This window comes from Mytilus edulis, chromosome 7, assembly GCF_963676685.1.
Source record: "Mytilus edulis chromosome 7, xbMytEdul2.2, whole genome shotgun sequence".
NCBI lineage: Eukaryota > Metazoa > Mollusca > Bivalvia > Mytilida > Mytilidae > Mytilus > Mytilus edulis.
The window spans coordinates 49927141-49946175 of record NC_092350.1 but is presented as its reverse complement, the minus strand read 5'-3'; the positions used below and the strand labels follow the sequence as shown (position 1 = coordinate 49946175).

At 30.7% G+C, this 19035-nt stretch overlaps 1 protein-coding gene across 11 annotated transcripts in view; it reads right to left on the bottom strand.

The window, feature by feature from the left end:
- The window catches only part of LOC139481717 (liprin-beta-1-like), an 86238-nt gene extending 69056 nt beyond the window's left edge, over positions 1-17182 (bottom strand). For 7 of the 11 annotated variants that reach the window (XM_071265190.1, XM_071265187.1, XM_071265188.1 and 4 more), the window contains exons 1-2: positions 17096-17182; positions 16143-16360 (exon numbers count right to left, since the gene is read on the bottom strand). In XM_071265190.1, coding sequence (XP_071121291.1) covers positions 16143-16360; positions 17096-17171 — 294 coding nt within the window. In that variant the 5' untranslated portion in view covers positions 17172-17182. Of the gene's footprint in view, positions 1-1262; positions 2249-6345; positions 6589-10618; positions 10758-16142; positions 16361-17095 lie in introns of those variants that run through there. The other 4 variants (XM_071265193.1, XM_071265204.1, XM_071265194.1 and 1 more) reach the window with 4 other exon arrangements.
- Positions 17183-19035: the final 1853 nt, after the last annotated feature.

Here is a 19035-nt window from a genome sequence, read left to right as displayed (position 1 = left end):
ATGAATTCTGAGTCTGATACAACAATCATACTCCAAACTTTCAGGACCACAAGGTCAGACAGGACATGTCTAATATACCTTGCAACATGAATTCTGAGTCTGATACAACAATCATACTCCAAACTTTCAGGACCACAAGGTCAGACAGGACATGTCTAATATACCTTGCAACATGAATTCTGAGTCTGATACAACAATCATACTCCAAACTTTCAGGACCACAAGGTCAGACAGGACATGTCTAATATACCTTGCAACATGAATTCTGAGTCTGATACAACAATCATACTCCAAACTTTCAGGACCACAAGGTCAGACAGGACATGTCTGATCTACTATATAGCTTGCAACTTAATGAACAAAAGGAGACATGATATATACTTTGAGGCATCAGATATCCAATGACCCAAAATTTAGAAAACATCTAAAGGTCAACATATGGTGTTCAAAAATTCCCACTAGTATGAAACAACTTGTACACCAATGCAAATCTATAGACAAACTTTACTTTCTTTAGTCCTAACAAATTGAGCTAAAATTGTCACTTATCTGTCATGAATAATGAAGAGAAGGAAATGTTATTTTTCCACTGTTATATCACTCGTCTGTTTTTAAATGGTTTGGAAAAAAGGAAATTAATAACCAAAGATTTAAGGAATAACAGTACTTAGTTGAAGAGCTGACACCGTCAATTGGCAATTTGACAGTTGCAAATGCATTTTTACTGGCGATGGCGATTATTGGGTAGAAGTTGTTTTATTTTTGATGATATTGTAGACTGTAGTTTTTGACATTTGTTGATCCAATGAATTGGAAATGGTGGCTCCCTCCTTAGTTACGACTGGTCAACTGTGGATTTGACCGTAACTTTTAGCCAATGAAAAAGATTGTAACATAAAAAATGCATTAGAATATGTTTTATCATTTCAAAAAATAGAATGGGTTATGACCTCACCTAGATTTCTACAACTTTAAGCAAGTATGTAAGTCATATCAACAATGTACTAACTGAACCTTTTACACCAAGGGTTGCACATACTTACAACAAGAGCTTTGCACTCGCATACATGGTGCATAGCTGTCTGATTATCATTTTATTTACATACACTCAAAAACTCAATTTAATGGGCTTGATATTTTAAACTCAAAAATTTTATCCTTAATATGGCTTCGTTATTTCAATAAATCAACTTTTACCGATAACAAATTTAATAAATTATAATTATTAAGAATATAAAGTAAACAAACAAAATTCAGCATACCCCTTCAGCTCCTTGTATTGTATGAACATCCTGAGTTATTTCCCTTGAATTAGATCCTCCAATATAATCCATAATTTGGGTGTCTGATAAGGTATCTAAATCAGACTGAACATCATTTAGGTTTATGACATCCGTATCACGTTGAAATGAGCAGAAAATTGTGAAAGTTATGTAACCACGATAGTGTTCCATTATTGAGTCGCAGCCAAATTTTCCACTTTCATGCTTGTTTTATCTTTCAAATTTAACTTCTAATTAATGCACACATACAGAGAAAAGCACATATAATCACTGAACTTTTTTTTACATGAAAAAACGTGTAAAAAAATGAATAAATATAAAAATGTAGAAAATTAGATATCAGTATTTCTTTAAGTTATCATAAGATTCATATCTTTCAAGATGATGATAAATATTTGAAATCTAGATATGAAAAAAATGTTTTATCCTTGTTAACAATTTCACAGCAGTCCTGTATTATTTTCTTTGATTAACAGATTTTCCTAGTATGAATTCTTAACACTTTACACCACTTGTTTCACACTTCACACTAGTTTCCTTCACACTCTACATCAGGTTTCTACAGATGTAACCAAATGAAGTTTTCTTAAAGAACTTGTAACAGTTACACATTTGGGTTAGACACAATTAAATGAATAAGGCCAAACAGCTATGCTTAAAAAGTGGTTTTGATAATTCAGTGAAAATATATCTTAAACTGATTTTGCAAATAATAAATCCAGACTTAAATTATAATATCCTCTCAAAGCAAAATGACACAAAGTAAAATATGATACTTTAGTAAAAAATAATAAGATTTATAAATCCAACAATTTTTTCCTGAATTTTTCAAAACAATATCCAGCAAACTTTTGAACCATATGATGACTTATCATTCAATGATATCCATAACCCACAGCATAGTCAGAACTGAGATACTTCCAAATTCTAATCCACAAGATTTACATCATAACATGCAGAATTCATGTCTGCTTTTGATAGACCTTGATTAGCGAACCATTTAGGAATTAATCAGTTGAAACAATTAAACAGATTAAATGCTTTCCTTTTTATCAAAGCAATTTAACTAAAGCCAAAAAATCTAAAGAAAAATCTTGGCAACCTATGCTAAATCATATGCATGTTAAGTATTTTTTCCTAAAAATATAAATTTTCAGAATTGCATTGCATTGTTTATATTGGAAGCAATTTCTGAAGTATTTGTGCAGAAAATGAGCAATTTCATTATCTTAATCAAAATCTGATGAAAGGTGGGGAAAACACTGAGGGAAAACAAACAGATGGTAATAAAATGAGATTAAGCTGTGATAACTTAGAATATAACTGTTGTGTCTTATTAATTCCATGTTATAAGTAATTGTAAAAATATTTATTCAATTAACAGATTAAAATAATATGGTATAATTATCTCCCCTTTCCTCATATACTCATCATTTGGAAATTTTGGTGTTAGAGATCAGAATTTCTGGCAACTGATTTACAAAAATCATGGCGACAGACATTCCTTTGCAAAAATATTCTGACTGCCAACTATTTTGGACGTTTTATTTCTTTAAAGGAATTAAATTTTTAGTACCAAGAATTGATCTAATCATCCATTTTAGTAGTCAAAGTACTCCTCTAAACTTAAAGTTTGGTTGCAGCTGAGCTTTCAACAAAGTGCCACAATATTACATATAGTGCTTATTTCTTTTGCTGTGTTCATAGTCAAGCAAGTGTATAATAATTCGTGTCATTACATATTATATACCATATTCCTATATTCTACAACTATCACCATCAGTTAAAATGTCTGGGTATAATACATTTTACTATTCATAATCAACTGAAATAATCTGTTATCGGAATAAGTTGATACTACTTCTTAAGGTGGTACCCAACACTTTCACTAAAATTAATTTGGCTTGTTTAATTTTCATAAAATTTTGACAAAGTATTTACTTTGACCCTTTGACAAAAATATAAAAATTTCAAAAAAATTGAACCAACCGTTTTATCAGAATAAATACACTGGTTATATAGCAGTTTGACAAACACTTATTTTGATCATTGAAAAGCTTAATATTCCCTTAACAACACAACGTAATTAAAACGTTTAGCTGAATTTACAGAGTTATCTCCCTGTAGTGTTAGGTACCACCTTAAGAATTGACTGATTGTTTGTTGTTTACTTTAATGTCCAATGGCAATAATGTCATGTATATGAAGGATAAATAGATAAGTTTTGCATTGAAAAGGGTATGTTAATAAGGGCAAAAACTTTGCATTACTGGTTGGCTGCTCAGGTTCCAATGGCTATCTCTGAACCAAATAAGCAATTCTATGGCACTTGAGCAATGATTTATATGAAAACAAAAAGTCATGTTCTACATTATTTCCTCAAAGCAAAGCTGACCTCAGAGAGTTTTCAATTCAAACCTCCCTCTCCTTTATGGATAAATTGCTCTCTATATTTGTGTTCATTATTTAACTTTTTAAAATCATGACTTTCAGGCCCGTAGCCAAGAATTTCCAAGGGGGGTTTGTTGGACTCATGAACTCGACTTTAACAGTCACAATTTGAACAAAATGTTGACTTTAACAGTGCTTATTTGATTTCAAGTGGGGGGGCGTCCGAACCCCCCGAACCCCCCCTGGCTACGGGTATGACTTTGAGTATATATGTAATGAAGATTTCTTTTGAAAATAGCTTCAAAGTAATAAGATCGTTATATAGGCTTAGGTCTAAGATAAAACATAAGAACAGATGTAGATGTTTATTGTTATTGTTTCTACCTGTTTTGATATCACACAGCTAAAACACCTGTTTCATCTATACTTACATATTACGTCAGAACATGCAAAATGTATGTTAGTAGGATACCCTGGACAACCTATATACCTTGGTAATGATACCACTTTTTGTAGATCAAGGTCATCTTCATTAAGTGCCTGTCTTTGTAAAAGGGTGGTTCTTTTTATTTCACGTCTTTTCTTGTTTTTCGTATTCATTTTCCATGTTTAGTGGTCCTAATTTCTTGTGCGTGTCCCCCATTTGAAAAAAAAAAAGTTACGATACCTTCTGAAACTTGGTGTTATCTAATAAAAATTGATGTATATTGTTACCATTCTACTTTTGCAATTCGATTGTTTATGTATGGAATGTAATAAAGTTCATGATCATACAATTTCTATGAATAATTTTTTTTCAAATCAGATGCAAGTAGCAGATGCTCAGGTATTTCTTTCCCTAAACAGTAAAGATTTTATTTCTTTTGCTTTCTTTTTCCTATTTTTATTTTTATTGCAACCTTTTTGTGCATTTCTGTTTTCAGTACCCCCATTTACCACCCTCTTGTAAGAATCAGGCAATTTTGAAAAAAATCAAATCATGGCAAAAAAAAACACTGACCTAACAATATCCTATATTGAAGTTACCCTCATCCTGAATTAGAAATGGTTGGTTGTTCATTTCTGTGAGTCTAGTAATTTGAGAAATATCTAAATAACTTTTAGTTAGAATGATAGCAACTTGTGGAGTTAGCTCCCCCTTAATTGTAAATTTCTAGTGCATTTCAATAAAATTATATCTTGAATTACTAGAACAAGAAAAGAAAACAAATGCTATATATATTTTGAATATAAATTAATGTCAACTTGAGTGGGTTTTTTGTTTATCCTTTTTCACCATGCACTGCCTGATTCTTAGGCAGTTTGGCACTTAATGACTGACAGTCTGCTTTTATTCATTCAATTGCTGAAAGATTTTTTCATCTTGTTTTTATTTCATGATATTAAAACATAAAAAGCCTTATCCTGAAAGATGTTTTAAATGTAACTAATTATAATATGGTATTTGGATTTTTTTTATTATTCATCAAATATTTATAATTATTTCTCTAATTTTTGTGCTATTTTCACATTTCCTGACCGGTGTGAGAAAAATATTTCTCCTCACTAGTGAAAAATCTGTTCTCGGCAAATGATTAGTCGAAATTTGATTATGACGTCAAAATGTTTTGTTTTCTTCTCAATTTTCCTATTGTGACGTCATGAAAAAAGGCGACCTTGCCTGATGACGTCGCATATAAAGAGCACAATTTTCTGAAAATCTTTGAAAAAGAACGAAAAAAAGCATTAGAGAAACAGATTCCGACACTATAACTCGTGTATTACGATATTTCTCCACTCTCGACAGTTAAATTTTATTATTTAAAGGGCTCGGCAAGCCTCGCACTTTAAATAATAAAATTTAACTGTCTCGAGTGGAGAAATATCGTAATACACTTGTTGCAGTGTAAGAATCTATATAAGTACTATACATTCTTAGGTGTGAAAACCCAGCATCAACAGTAATGTTTACATTTGAAGATCTTTGAAATCAGAACTGATTCACATAAGGTCATAGTTATTTTTGTGCACTAATGCAGGCTAAATAGTTGTATTGTACCTTATAAGATGACTATATCGAGCATAGTACAAATGAAGATTAACTATATATAAAAAAAGCTGAATCCATTATAGAAATAAAAACAATTAATTTAACCCATACTCCTTTATAAAGACACTATATAAATGTTCCTTTCTACTAAAATTTAAAAAAAAAATATGCTCATGATTTGCTCAATTCAAGATTGAATTTATTCTTCATTTATTGATAATCATATCCATAAAACTAAAATACATTTTGAGTTATCTCCCCTCATCTGGTATTTTCTATAAAATGAATTTTACAGTTATGACTTTTTTGAGAGCTGTCTACAAATAGTTTTTGTTAAAACATCTTTTCTATTTCTTTAAATTTTAATTAAAGTTATCATACATCAAATCCATTGTCTCATTGGGAATCATACCACATCTTCTAATTTTTATATAGATATCAAGAAACAGTTTACCATGTAAATTATATCAGTTTCAAAAACAAACAACTAAATACCATTGTGTGTCTCCTCTTTCATTTGACTTATTGTTCATTTACTTTTAATTTTATCTTAATTATTGATAATTTACCCATAAATCACATATAACGGGATACAGACGACTAATATGAGAAGACTTCTAAGTTGTCTACCTTCAAACTTACTAAAGAAATTGTAGTAATTTCCTCAGCCGTCTAGAATCTATACCAGTACTTATCTTGCCAGAAATGATTCAGTATCCAGACATCAATTATACATATTAAATGATGTATCCTAAGTATTCATTTATTCAGGCTAATAATTAAGGTGTGATAATAGATTTGTCAAATTCTGGACAATAGTATCAGCCATACAAATCTCTCAAGTCTATTAAACACTCATAGATCAATTATCAACACCACTGATCTAGTTAAATGTCAGTATATAAAGTAGTTTTACCATTTCAACAAGAGGCCCAATGTAAGGTGAAGAATCTTGATTTATCTCCCCTGTTCAATTTGTTAAATTTACTAGAGAGAAATATTTGATATGTTTTAAACAATTTTTAACACATAACAAACAAGTATGCTGTTACAAAATTGTACAATAATATCTGAACTTCTCTATAAAACTATTATTATTACACCCCAATCAATGAGTAAGGGCTAAATTATAGCATTTACCATGCCTGTCTGTCTTTTCATCCAAAAGTTATGTCCTTCACACATTTCTTAAGTACTGCTTAACAGAATGACTTCCTATTAGATCAGCAGCTAGGTAGTGATAATGTGTGTGCACTTTTCAGATCTGTTAGACACCTAAATTTACTTAATGTTTAACTATTATACATGCACTTTAAATTTTTCAATATGGGAATTTAAAATTTGTCATCTGTGACACATTTTAGCAGTAAATGCTAAACAGAACATACTATATCAGTAGATTGACGGTGGTGAGATGTAATTGCATCAGCATTTTTAAGATCTGGCAGATATTCACTTCCTGTGTGCTGATACATGTACTTTAAATATTTCATATGTTGAATGCATGAACTTCACTTTTCGTCACACTTTCCTCAAAAATTACTGAACAGGATGACATTTGGCAGTGATGGAGATTTAATGGTGAAGCGCTTTTCAGATCTGTCTGTGAGATACCTACTTCATATTTTTTCCTGATACTTTCATTTGTGAGCAAGGATAATGCTTAGCAAGACAATGCATGCAGTTTCTTTTAAAAATGAAATGATTTAATTGGATTGTTTCAGATTCCCTTGAAGCAATTCACAAAATGTAAGTTAAGTGTTGGAATTATATTGGGAATCAATTATTATAGAATCAATAAGACAAAACAGAGATTTCAAAAGAAAGAAATGATTTGGTCTACCTGGGTATTTCAATTTTATTTTTTTTAGCTGCAATGTTGGGAAACCTTTAATGTAAGACATACAACATAATTATATCAAACAAGCACTAAATGTAATGGTGTTATTTTACTGCTTTCAAATATTTTTTTTTCATTTAAAAAATTTCAATTTACCATAGTTACATATGCCAGTCCATTTCTCTACATGAAAATTAAAATTTGGGATATCATTTAAACATTATGGGCCATCAAAGAATGGTGGTCACCATCAATCATGACTTTGTGTGGGATTGGGGGCAAAGGGGTTTATAGGCAAACTTATAAAATCAACATGTTAAAGTACTTGATTATTATTATTGAGAGATTTTTATGCATACGAAAGCATTTAGTCTCAATATAATGGAAAAGATAATATATCAAAAATCTGCAAAATAAATAAAAGTGTTGGTCAGCCTTCATTTTTGGACATCCTAAAAGTCAAAATTGGTCTAACACCCTAACTCCCAACACCCCATTGGTCTGAAACCCCTATAGTCCAACATCCAATTTGTAGTACAATTCAACTTTACCAAAAAATATATCAATGCACACATCATATATTGTATACAAGCCTAATAACAATTATGCCTGCAGAAGTGCTTTCACTGCAAAATGCATCAAATGAATACATAACTTCATCAGCAGCTATAAATCATGTTATCATTAGACTATGATGACAGATTAAGTGTGCTCTATAAATAATTGGACTATTTGTTTCATAAATTAAAAATAGATGGAATTATCTTATTCTCTATATATATAGTTCAATGCTAAATAAAATTCAAACAAACAAAAAATTTTGACAAAGGAAGCAACAGAAAATAACAAAAACAAGTGTCAATAGAAAGCCATATCCTGCTGATATTTCAAAACTTATCATAGTTCCATTGGTCAGTGATTTATGAAATCTGGATGAAAAGCATAGACTTGACATATATTTTTTAAACTCATTTACAATGAGAAGAGCTATACTTATTTTTTTTAGTTTATCATGTTTATATGCTCATCAACTTCCTGGCTAGTGGTAGAGATTCATTATTTCAAAACTAATTATAAACTTTAACCTGATAACAGACAGACTAAAATGGATAGACCAGAAAACTCAATGCCTCTACAGGGGTTAGGGTAAATCTTATTCATAATGTCACATTACTAAATTAAGTGTATTTATATATATCCCTGCTACAATTAATAAGTGATACCAGTGGCGGATCCAAGGGGGGGGGGTTCCAGGGGTTGGAACCCCCTTTTTTTTGGCCGATCAATGCATTTGAATGTGAGCATATAGTTGGAACCCCCCTTTACTCTGTGTTGGGAACCCCCCTTTTTAATATGGCTGGATCCGCCACTGGATACTGTTGGGCATAATAATGTTCTTTCTAACATATGAACACAGAAAGATTAATATAAAAGTTATAATAGAAAAATATAACAAAATGTTTATACATATACTCCGATATGAATTCCATTGTAACCTAAAAAAAACAACTTGTTTTTTACTTTTTACTCTTTAGTCCAGGGAAACATAAGTTCTTATCTTCCAGGACTGGACATATTTTGTGTCAAATTAACCTCCATTGCCCATATGAATATATTTGATTGATATTTATTTCTCTCCAAAAACTTTTAACCTCTCATAATGGAATTGTACCTACCATATTTGAATTCAGGTGAGCATTTTAAATAGTTAAGTTGTCTTTGTTTATATCTTAGCTTATTTGATTCAAACGAAGATTAAAAAGGGGTTGGGTTGCCTCCCTTATAGAGTGACATACAAATGTATATGGTTAATGCATACACTTTGTAAAAGCCCCACCCCTGACATTGCTTTGATGTAATCCCCTTCTTATATAAAAAACTAGATGTGTCAAAGCGACACGAATGGGCCCGTCTCAAAAAGTTGAAAAATCTGCCAAATATCTGAAAGCATTTAGAAAACAAGAATGTGTCCTAAGTACACGGATGCCCCACTCGCACTATTATTTTCTATGTTCAATGAACCGTGAAATTGGGTAAAAAATCTAATTTGGCATTAAAATTAGAAAGATCATACCATAGGGAACATGTGCACTAAGTTTCAAGTTGTTTGGACTTAAACTTCATCAAAAACTACCTTGAGCATAAACTTTAACCTGAAACTCCCACTTTAATTTTCTATGTTCATTAGACCATGAAATTGGGGTAAAAAACCTAAATTGGCTTTAAAATTAGAAAGATCATATCATTAGCAACAAGTGTACTAAGTTTCAAGTTGATTGGACTTCAACTTCATCAAAAACTACCTTCTACTATCGTAGGTAGGGCATAAAAAGTCTGTATTACTGTGATTTTCAACAATTTTCAAAGTTTGAAAACCTTAATTTCAGCAAAAATTAGCAGAGCGGAACAAAACTTAAACTTGATCTGTAACTCATTACGAGTAACTCACATACCAAAAATCAGCCCAATACCTGAAAGCATTTAGAAAAAAACTCTGTATAATGGTTTGTTGCGGAATGACGGAATGACGGAATTTCGGAATTACAGAATTACAGAATTAAACAATTTAGGAATATCGGACAAGGGTAAAACTATATGAAAAAGAATCATTTGTGTATAATTATATATGGTTAATTCATATACTTTTTACAAGTCCCAATCCTAATACAATTATTTCGTACCTCCTCCTTTTCCTTTTTTCAAAATTATATATCCCCATTGGTAAGTCTTGGAAATTGTAATTCACAGATCTACAAAAGTCTAAATTTGTACAAAACTTGAACCATGTTTTAATCTAACATATACATATGACATAAATTGGAATAGACACAATTTGTCTCCTTTTTTTGTGACTCAGGTTTGCTGTTTCACTTATTTTTTCCCGAATACATGGAGGTATTGTTATGTTTAAAAAAAATTGAGTACAAGTAATGTAATGATACTCAGGATTTAACAAACCAAAATATTAGATTTGATGCTGTACTCTTAAAGTACTGAGTAAAGCTTTATGACCAAATCCTTATACTAATGTTCTGTAATGTTCTGAGTTCTGTAGGTTAAACTTACATGACTTACATATCTACTCCTCCTCCTGGGTCCCGGTAAAGTCTGATAATACACACGTCTCACAAAGTCATCATAATCTGCAGCTGATTTCCTCCTATCCATTGTTAACTCAAATTCAAATCAATGTTTTAATCCATTTCAAAAGCCACTATATGCCAAAACACTTTCACAGTTCTGGGGTAATAAAATATTTTTTTCAATTTATTCCTTCGTTTTATAAAGCCACAACACTGAACGTCAAATAGATACACAATTACGCTAAAACAACCAGTAACAATTCTTTGTTTTGTACTTAATCATAAAATCCCCCTTTGGTTAAATTTATCCATGTTTTCCCCCCTTTGATGTTTAAAGAAAGTAGTTACAAGCTCTTAAATAAAAACACATCCAAGTTTTAAATTCCCATTTAATTAATTAAAAAAACATTGATATTAATTAGAAAATTGGTGCACATTTTTTTATGCTTTAAAAGCTGTTGGAAATCTGTAAATCAAGCTGTCGACACTTTCTTAATGGATAAAAAAAATCGTCTTCTATTTGTCTCAACTTTCAATGCAATCTTAGAGGCCCCTCATGGGGGGGTCCTAGTAATCACATAATCACCATTTTTTTGCCAATATAATCACATAATCATTAAATATTTGCTTATCTTTAGTAATCAAATAATCATAAACTAAAAATACAGTCCTAGGTAATCAAATAATCATGAAATATTTGGCTTAATAATCAAATAATCATTAAAAAAACGGCCAAGTAATCACATAATCAAAAACCCCATGAGGGCCCTCATCTTAGAAGAACATTCATATATATATATATCTATATAAAGCCTAGCTATCCTTGGTTTTCAATATAAGAATATATATATCTTACATCCAATTTATTAAATCACTACATTTTTCTCCTCTTTCCTTAGAACTGTTAAAAGCTTTTTCAAACAAGAATAAGCATGATAAGTAAACTTTAGTCTATCATCCTTTTGTCTAATTCATTAAATTCACTTTTTACGAGATCAATATTTCATTAGTCTACAGCTATAGCACAATTTTGTTCTCATTTTCACAAATTACTTTTTTTTTCTCAAAATCATCAATATAAATTCCACTATTTTTATGTAAGCCTATTTTTCAGGCTTAAGTTAAATGAATATTAAGAATCTCTTAGATCAGATGGACATTTGTTACATTTTCCATTTGGCTGTTTGACCTGCTATTTCCTCCTTAGAAATCACATTAATTATTGGAAACTAGACATAGGCCATCACTCATGGTTCTTTAACATTGAAGAGTAAGAAACCTCCAAAGATGAAAGATATATTTCATAAAAATTCTATGTTCCTATGTGAGGTCAATGACCCGTAAAATCCTAAATAAGCAATTAGTCAATATTCAATTCTGATTATCATGATTAAACACAAAAATCACATCATTAAATTCCAGTTGATTGAAAAATATTTTTTTTTCAATATATATTAAAAAATTAAAATTTATTCAATAACAATTTCTATGTTTTCCTGTAATATCTTTCTAATCACTATGTTTAAATGTTTTGAATCACTTGGACATCTTTTTCACACTTATAGTTGTTAACACAAAGTCAATGTTAAAAATCTCAAAAATTATCAAGTAAACTAATCAATCATGATAATGATCACAATAATCAAGTCAAATAAAACACATGTAAAATCCAACAAAATGATTATTCCATACAATCATGAAAGCGATACTTCTGATTGTATTTAACTACTATAAACACTGAACTATCAGATTGTATAATCACTAAGGTCTAAGATGACATTCTTTCTGTACATCAGGTGTTTACACTATAATAAACCCCTATCATAAAATATCCATGTATTATTCATGAAGACTCTCCATATGAATTTAACTTTTAAATAACTTCATTCCGTTCAAGTTCTAAAAGTTCACCATCTATTCAACTTTGTATCCCATTAAAGAATATTAAATTGGGATTTTTTTCACCTGGGTGATTTTCTATCTCATTCCAAATCCAAAAGAAGTATTTTTACGGAATATTCTGCCGAAATTTGCATTCTCTTGGGTATTTTATCAACAGATATAATGCAAGTATAATCTGTTTTACTAATATATCGCTGACAGGTTGGTAGGTAGTATACCAATCATTGTTAATTAGTAATTACGACACTACTGCTGATTTACAACAATGAAGAAAGACAATCTTGTCGCAAATAACAGCATCTTCAGACTGTAAAGAAGCTATATATATGTTTTGTACTTTAGAAAATAATTTCTTAACAGAGAAATATATTTTAATTTCCTAATAACGACCTTGGTTAATGTTTCAACCATAATTTCATGAATATTTCATAGATTTTTTTCTAATCTTTGCATCTGAATTCCAATAACAATAGCACATTTTATACCATAGAAAGATTCAACATCTAATTACACTTTTCCTTGCTTTAAAAAGTTTATTGATAAATAAAAGGCACAGAAGTTCAACAGAATAATCTTCTTCATATAAATGTTTATATTATTTGCTCATTAATGGTTATGGTTAAGATAACAAATGATTTTATTTGTTTATTATCACTTCCTGCCTCCTGCAGTAGCATCCTGACCTTGACATGATAAAGACACTAGGCAGATGTAAAACAATACTACATCATAAATACAACTACTGATATAAACTGCCTATCATAACCTATATTGACCTTGACATTACAGTAAGTCTCATCCAAATGACTTTGACAAGATATATTTATATAGACACTATGATGTAAATCAATACTTCTGTCATAAATACAACTACTGATATAAACTGCCTTATCATCATCTATATTGACCTTGACATTACAGTAAGTCTCATCAATATGACCTTGACAAGATATAGACACTAGGCAGATGTAAAACAATACAACTGTCATAAATAAAATAACAGATATTGCTGCCTTATCATAAGCTTCATTGACCTTGGCATATACAGAAAAGTTTCATTCATATGACCTTGACCTTGAAGATATGTATTTAGGTGAATGCTCAATCTTTTATACTAAATATTGTGTCAGTGATCAGTTATTTTTTAAATAAGTTCCTATTAAAGCCAGATATAAAACCATTTTCAACTGTAAAAAATAAAATTACTGATAGTATGCCTTATCACAAAGTTACATTGACGTTGACATGTATACAGTATGGTCTCACCTATTTGACCTTGACCTTGAAACAAACACATTTTCAAGAGTTATCTACCTTAGCCAAGGTCTACTTAATACAATTTTGAATGAAACCTTTCAAATTTTCTACCAATAATTTCCATCTAAAATTTATGTCTTCAGGTGAAAAATATTTTTTACAAGAAAGTGTTTTTTTGCTTCTCCTGCAGAAATTTTATATAATTTATGTTATGAGAAAGTTGTTTTGTACAAATGTATTTAAGAAACCACCAATTATATAACACCATCTACTGTGAAAAGGAAGCTGCCCTTCACAAAGATATGACCACAAACCACAAAACCTCATCCAAGCTGCATAAACCATCAAAGATCATACAACTTAATTAATGATTTTTACATTAAGCATAAATATGTTTTATAAATCCATTAATCTAGCATGCTTTATTATTTTTGGCTACATCTTCAGCACTAATAATCAGATTAATGTCAGAATGTCAAAAAGATTAACACAACATCAAAAGGTATCTTATACAAATGTTTGCAATCTGTCGAAACAATTGCACTTACAGTATTAAGTTTATTTTAAGTATGTATGTACATTCGTATTTCAGGTATAATGTCAAATCTCAAGATTGAAGAGAAAAGTGGAATTGGGGAAAATATTACCTGGTGGAAATCAAATGTAAAGGTTTAAAATGTTTCTAGACACACAGCTGGGTCTTAGTGTCAGTTCCCAAGGTAACATCTGAGGGAATACATTTCCATTTCTATATTTGTGGCTCCAACATGGTGAAATCTGACCAGGGATCTTAGTGGGTATGGCAGCACCCTCAGAGCCTGATATCTTATTTAAGAGAAACTAAAGCCTTTAAAAATGTTTAAAACTGTTTTATGTCAATGTTTTATTTGCTCAGAAGTGACCTGGTGACCTGAGGCTATTACTTAACATGACCTTTTGTCTTAGGCAGGTACGATACTGAATCTAATATTTGAATTCAAAGCTGACAAATTCTCTCTTTCTACTCCTACAGCTGGCATTTTCTAAGAGAACAGTCACTTCATGTCTCTGGTTTGACATAGCCTTGGATTAAACACCCACCTCTAACATTCTGTCTAGTACATGCATGTAGCAATACAACAAGACAGGTTTATTAGACTGAAATAGCCTCTTACATGGCGGTAAAAACAATGTATACATTAAGTTCAGAAATTTTTGCATTATTATATTGCAAGTTTGAAGATGGCCAAAATGTGAGATCATTTTTTGTGCTTTCCAACAAATTCTTCATACATTAATGCTATCATACCTGTTATTTAAATGCAAGTTTTTTTTGTTGGCTTTATATATATCATTGCAATTTTAACAATAATAAAACTAGAAGTGTCAAAGTGACACGAATGGCCCTGTCCCAAAAAGTTGAAAAATCTGCAATTTCAATAACACATTTGGACACAAACATGATGGTTGTCTCACAAATCTGGAGGCTTATAGAAAAAAAATCTGTATAACTGTCATTTTCAATAATTTATCAAAGTCCAAAGCCTGTAATTTCAGCAAAAATTAGTGGAGCGGAACGAAACTTCAACTTGATCTGTAACTCATCATGGTTAACTCACATACCAGAAATCAGCCAAATATCTGACGGTGTTTAGAAAAAAAGTCTGTATAACTGTGTTTTATAACAATTTCTCCAAGTAATTTCAGCAAAAATTAGTGGAGCGGAATGAAACTTAACTTTAATCTGTAACTCATTATGGTTAACTCAAATACCAGAAATCAGCCAAATATCTGAAGGCGTTTAGAAAAAAAGTCTGTATAACTGTGTTTTAAAACAATTTCTCCAAGTCCAAAGCCCGTAATTTCAGCAAAAATTAGTGGAGCGGAACGAAACTTTAACTTGATCTGTATCTCGTTATGGTTAACTCACATACCAAAAGTCAGCCCAATATCTGAAGGCATTTGAAAAAAACTTTGTATAATGGTTTGTTGCGGAATGACGGAATTACGGAATTTCAAAATAACAGAATATCGGAATTTCGGAATTACGGACAAGGGTAAAACTATATGGCACCGACAACTTCGTTGCGGGGCCATAAAAATTGCAAATATTTGATAAATCACAGTACTGTGGAGTGTGGATTCATTATTATTCATAAGATACCAAATTATTAGGGTTTTGTGTGTACAGGATAACCAAGAATTTCTACAAATTACAAATGTTCTAAAGGCTTATATGGAGACATTTGTAGAAAACCATGAAATGAAGTACCAACAAAGAATTCATTTTTTTTTCTTAATCCACTAAAATGAGTACCTTTGAAAATAAATGAATCCACAGTAGTTTCGATATTTCATACAACATTTACTTTACTCACTGGAGATGCATTCTCCTCAACACCAATCATCCATCTTCTTATATAGGATGTAACTTCATTGGGAACCATGGTGATGACCTTGCTTTTTTCATCGCAGGTCTCCAAGAAATTCTTTAAATCCTCCATCAGTTTGACAATTCTGGCCTGATGTGAATGTCGTCTTGGGGTCTTTCTTCTACTCAGTTCCGCTTTACCATTGGGTGGTTCAAATTTGGTGTCTATTAGATAAATATAAAATCTTCAGAGACCAATTGATTTAATGGATATAGGAAGATGTGGTGTGAGTGCAAATGAGACAACTCTCCATCCAAATAACAATTTATAAAAGTAAACCATTATAGGTCAATGTACGGCCTTCAACATGGAGCATTGGCTCACACCCAACAACAGGCTATAAATTAAGGGCCCCAAAATTACTAGTGTAAAATCATTCAAACGGGAAAACCAACGGTCTAATCTATATAAAAAACGAGAAGCTAGAAACACGTATAAATTACATAAACAAACGACAACTACTGTACATCAGATTCCTGACTTAGGACAGGTGCAAACATTTGCAGCGGGATAATGATACATTTTTGTTTTTTGTAACATGTTAAATGTGTGTTATAAACATGTTAAATGTAGTTTGATAATATAAATCCAGGGGTAGGGGGTATTTACAAAATCTTTAGATATAATATATTTTGAGAATAGGTTGAAGACTGTACAAATGTATCAATAAAAACATTCAACAGAAACTGAAAATTAATGTTCATCTGATGGTAAATCAGGTCCTCTTGGTTAAAGGAGTTATCTCCCATGGCATTTGAGATGGTGTGACTGTTTGTCTGTTTGAAGAAGTAGAAGGTGTTTGTTGGTTGTAAAAACCTTGATTTATCATTGATTTGATTTAATACATTGACAAATTTTACACTTGTCTCTGTAATTTGGTTTGTACAAAAAAAGCTTACTTGCTAAAACATTGTCCAGTTGTTTTAATGCTTCTGCAAGCATGTCACTGGCCTCAATTCCACTGTTAGAGTCCATAATATTTCAGTCTGAAATTGATACAATCAATTGGTCAAAATAAAAACTTCCAAAAAATAATTTGCCAGGCACTTTCTCAAGGACCAAAAAGTTCATTTCATATATATATATATATATATATATATGGAAGTGTTTAACGACCTTGACTGGCTATACAGCCCTCGCACAGTCGGCTCGGTGCCGGAAGGCGTTTGGTGAGCTTTATCATATTTTGATGACGTGGGTCAGGAACATTTCCTCACACTTTGTGGTCTGAAGGACTTTTGACAGTATTTGTTATAAATAGTTTCGAAACATTTTAACCTAATGGCTACCCTAAATGTAATGATTTTTGTTTCAATTGATTAAACTTAAAAGTGAATCAATTATTTTTAATTTAACCTCCAAAATTGGCTTAGCTAAATATGTCTATTCTGTACTAAACAAAAATACATACATCTTAATTTTCATTTCAAAGGGAGATAATCACTTTTAATGTTAGTTTTTTTTTTTATTTCATTGCACTTCAACCAGGAAAAACTAAATCTCTACACTTTGAAATAACTTATGGAAGCTTGTATGTTAAAACCTTAATTTATCTGTACCTGTATATTTTAAAGTAAAAAATTCCAATCTTCAATATTCGAGTCAATATTTCAGCATCCCATTTTTCTCATGGTGATTTTATAGAACATCACTCTGAAAATATAAAAGAATGATCCTTATAAAACTTACAAATCTACAGTAACATTGAAAATAAATTTAAATTTGATTTAATTCATGAAAACACATTAGTCAATATTTCATACAATGTTTACCTTGAAAGGTCAAATCCCTTAATGTTTAATGCTTTTCTATGTTTTTCTATACAAAACATGACTTGTATATTGAAAATCTGTCAATGAGAAAAAAAAACACCTATATGTTTGCCAAATATAACAAGAAAAATATACAATTAAACAACATGTATGATTTATGTATGATAGTATTGCTTAAAGATATGATGCACCGTAGGATCTTAAAGCTTTTTTAGATACAAAATAGTATCGAAGAAAGAATATAATATACATTGATTATCTTGAGATAAATATATATATCTATCTTCCTTATTACTCATCCTAACTGATAAAAATGTTTCTTATATTTTTATATTACCGGAAATTAGCACAGTTGGTAAATTTGATAAAAAAAAAATGTACTGAGTGTCTGTTAATATAAATCTTTTATATGATCTCAGCTGATATCAAGTATCCCTTCTCAAGTTTTTTTTATAATAGATATAAGAAGATGTGGTATGAGTGCCAATGAGAGTCAGACAACTCTCCATCTAAGTAAATATTTATAAAAGTAAACCATTATAGGTCAAAGTATTAGGTCTTCAACACTGAGCCTTGGCTCAAACCGAATAAGCACATTTTTTTCATTTAATAAAGGACCATAAATCCTGAATGCTAAAGTAAAAACTGTCAATTTAAACTTGGCCTCTATTTTATCATCTAAAGTAACTAATATAAATTTGATTTTTTATTTCTCACTGATCTAAAGTCCCCCCTGGTAAACAGATATACCCCCCCTCCCCCCCCCCCCCCCCCCCACACACACACACACACTATCTGCCTTATAATCTATCAGTTCCCTCCTTACAAGTTTCAATTAATAACTGGAATAAAGTGAAAAAAGGATAAATGTGAAAAATTTATAACTGTATAGATTCTATTCATAAGGTCCTTGACAGACAAGAACAAATTAAGATACTGAAATAATAAAGACTTTAATTTAGCATAAAATTCTAAGAAATCAATTACTCTTGAGAGAACGGAAATTACAATGTTATCAGTTAATAATCATTATCATGGAAAATTCATAAAACTTAAATGAGCAATTA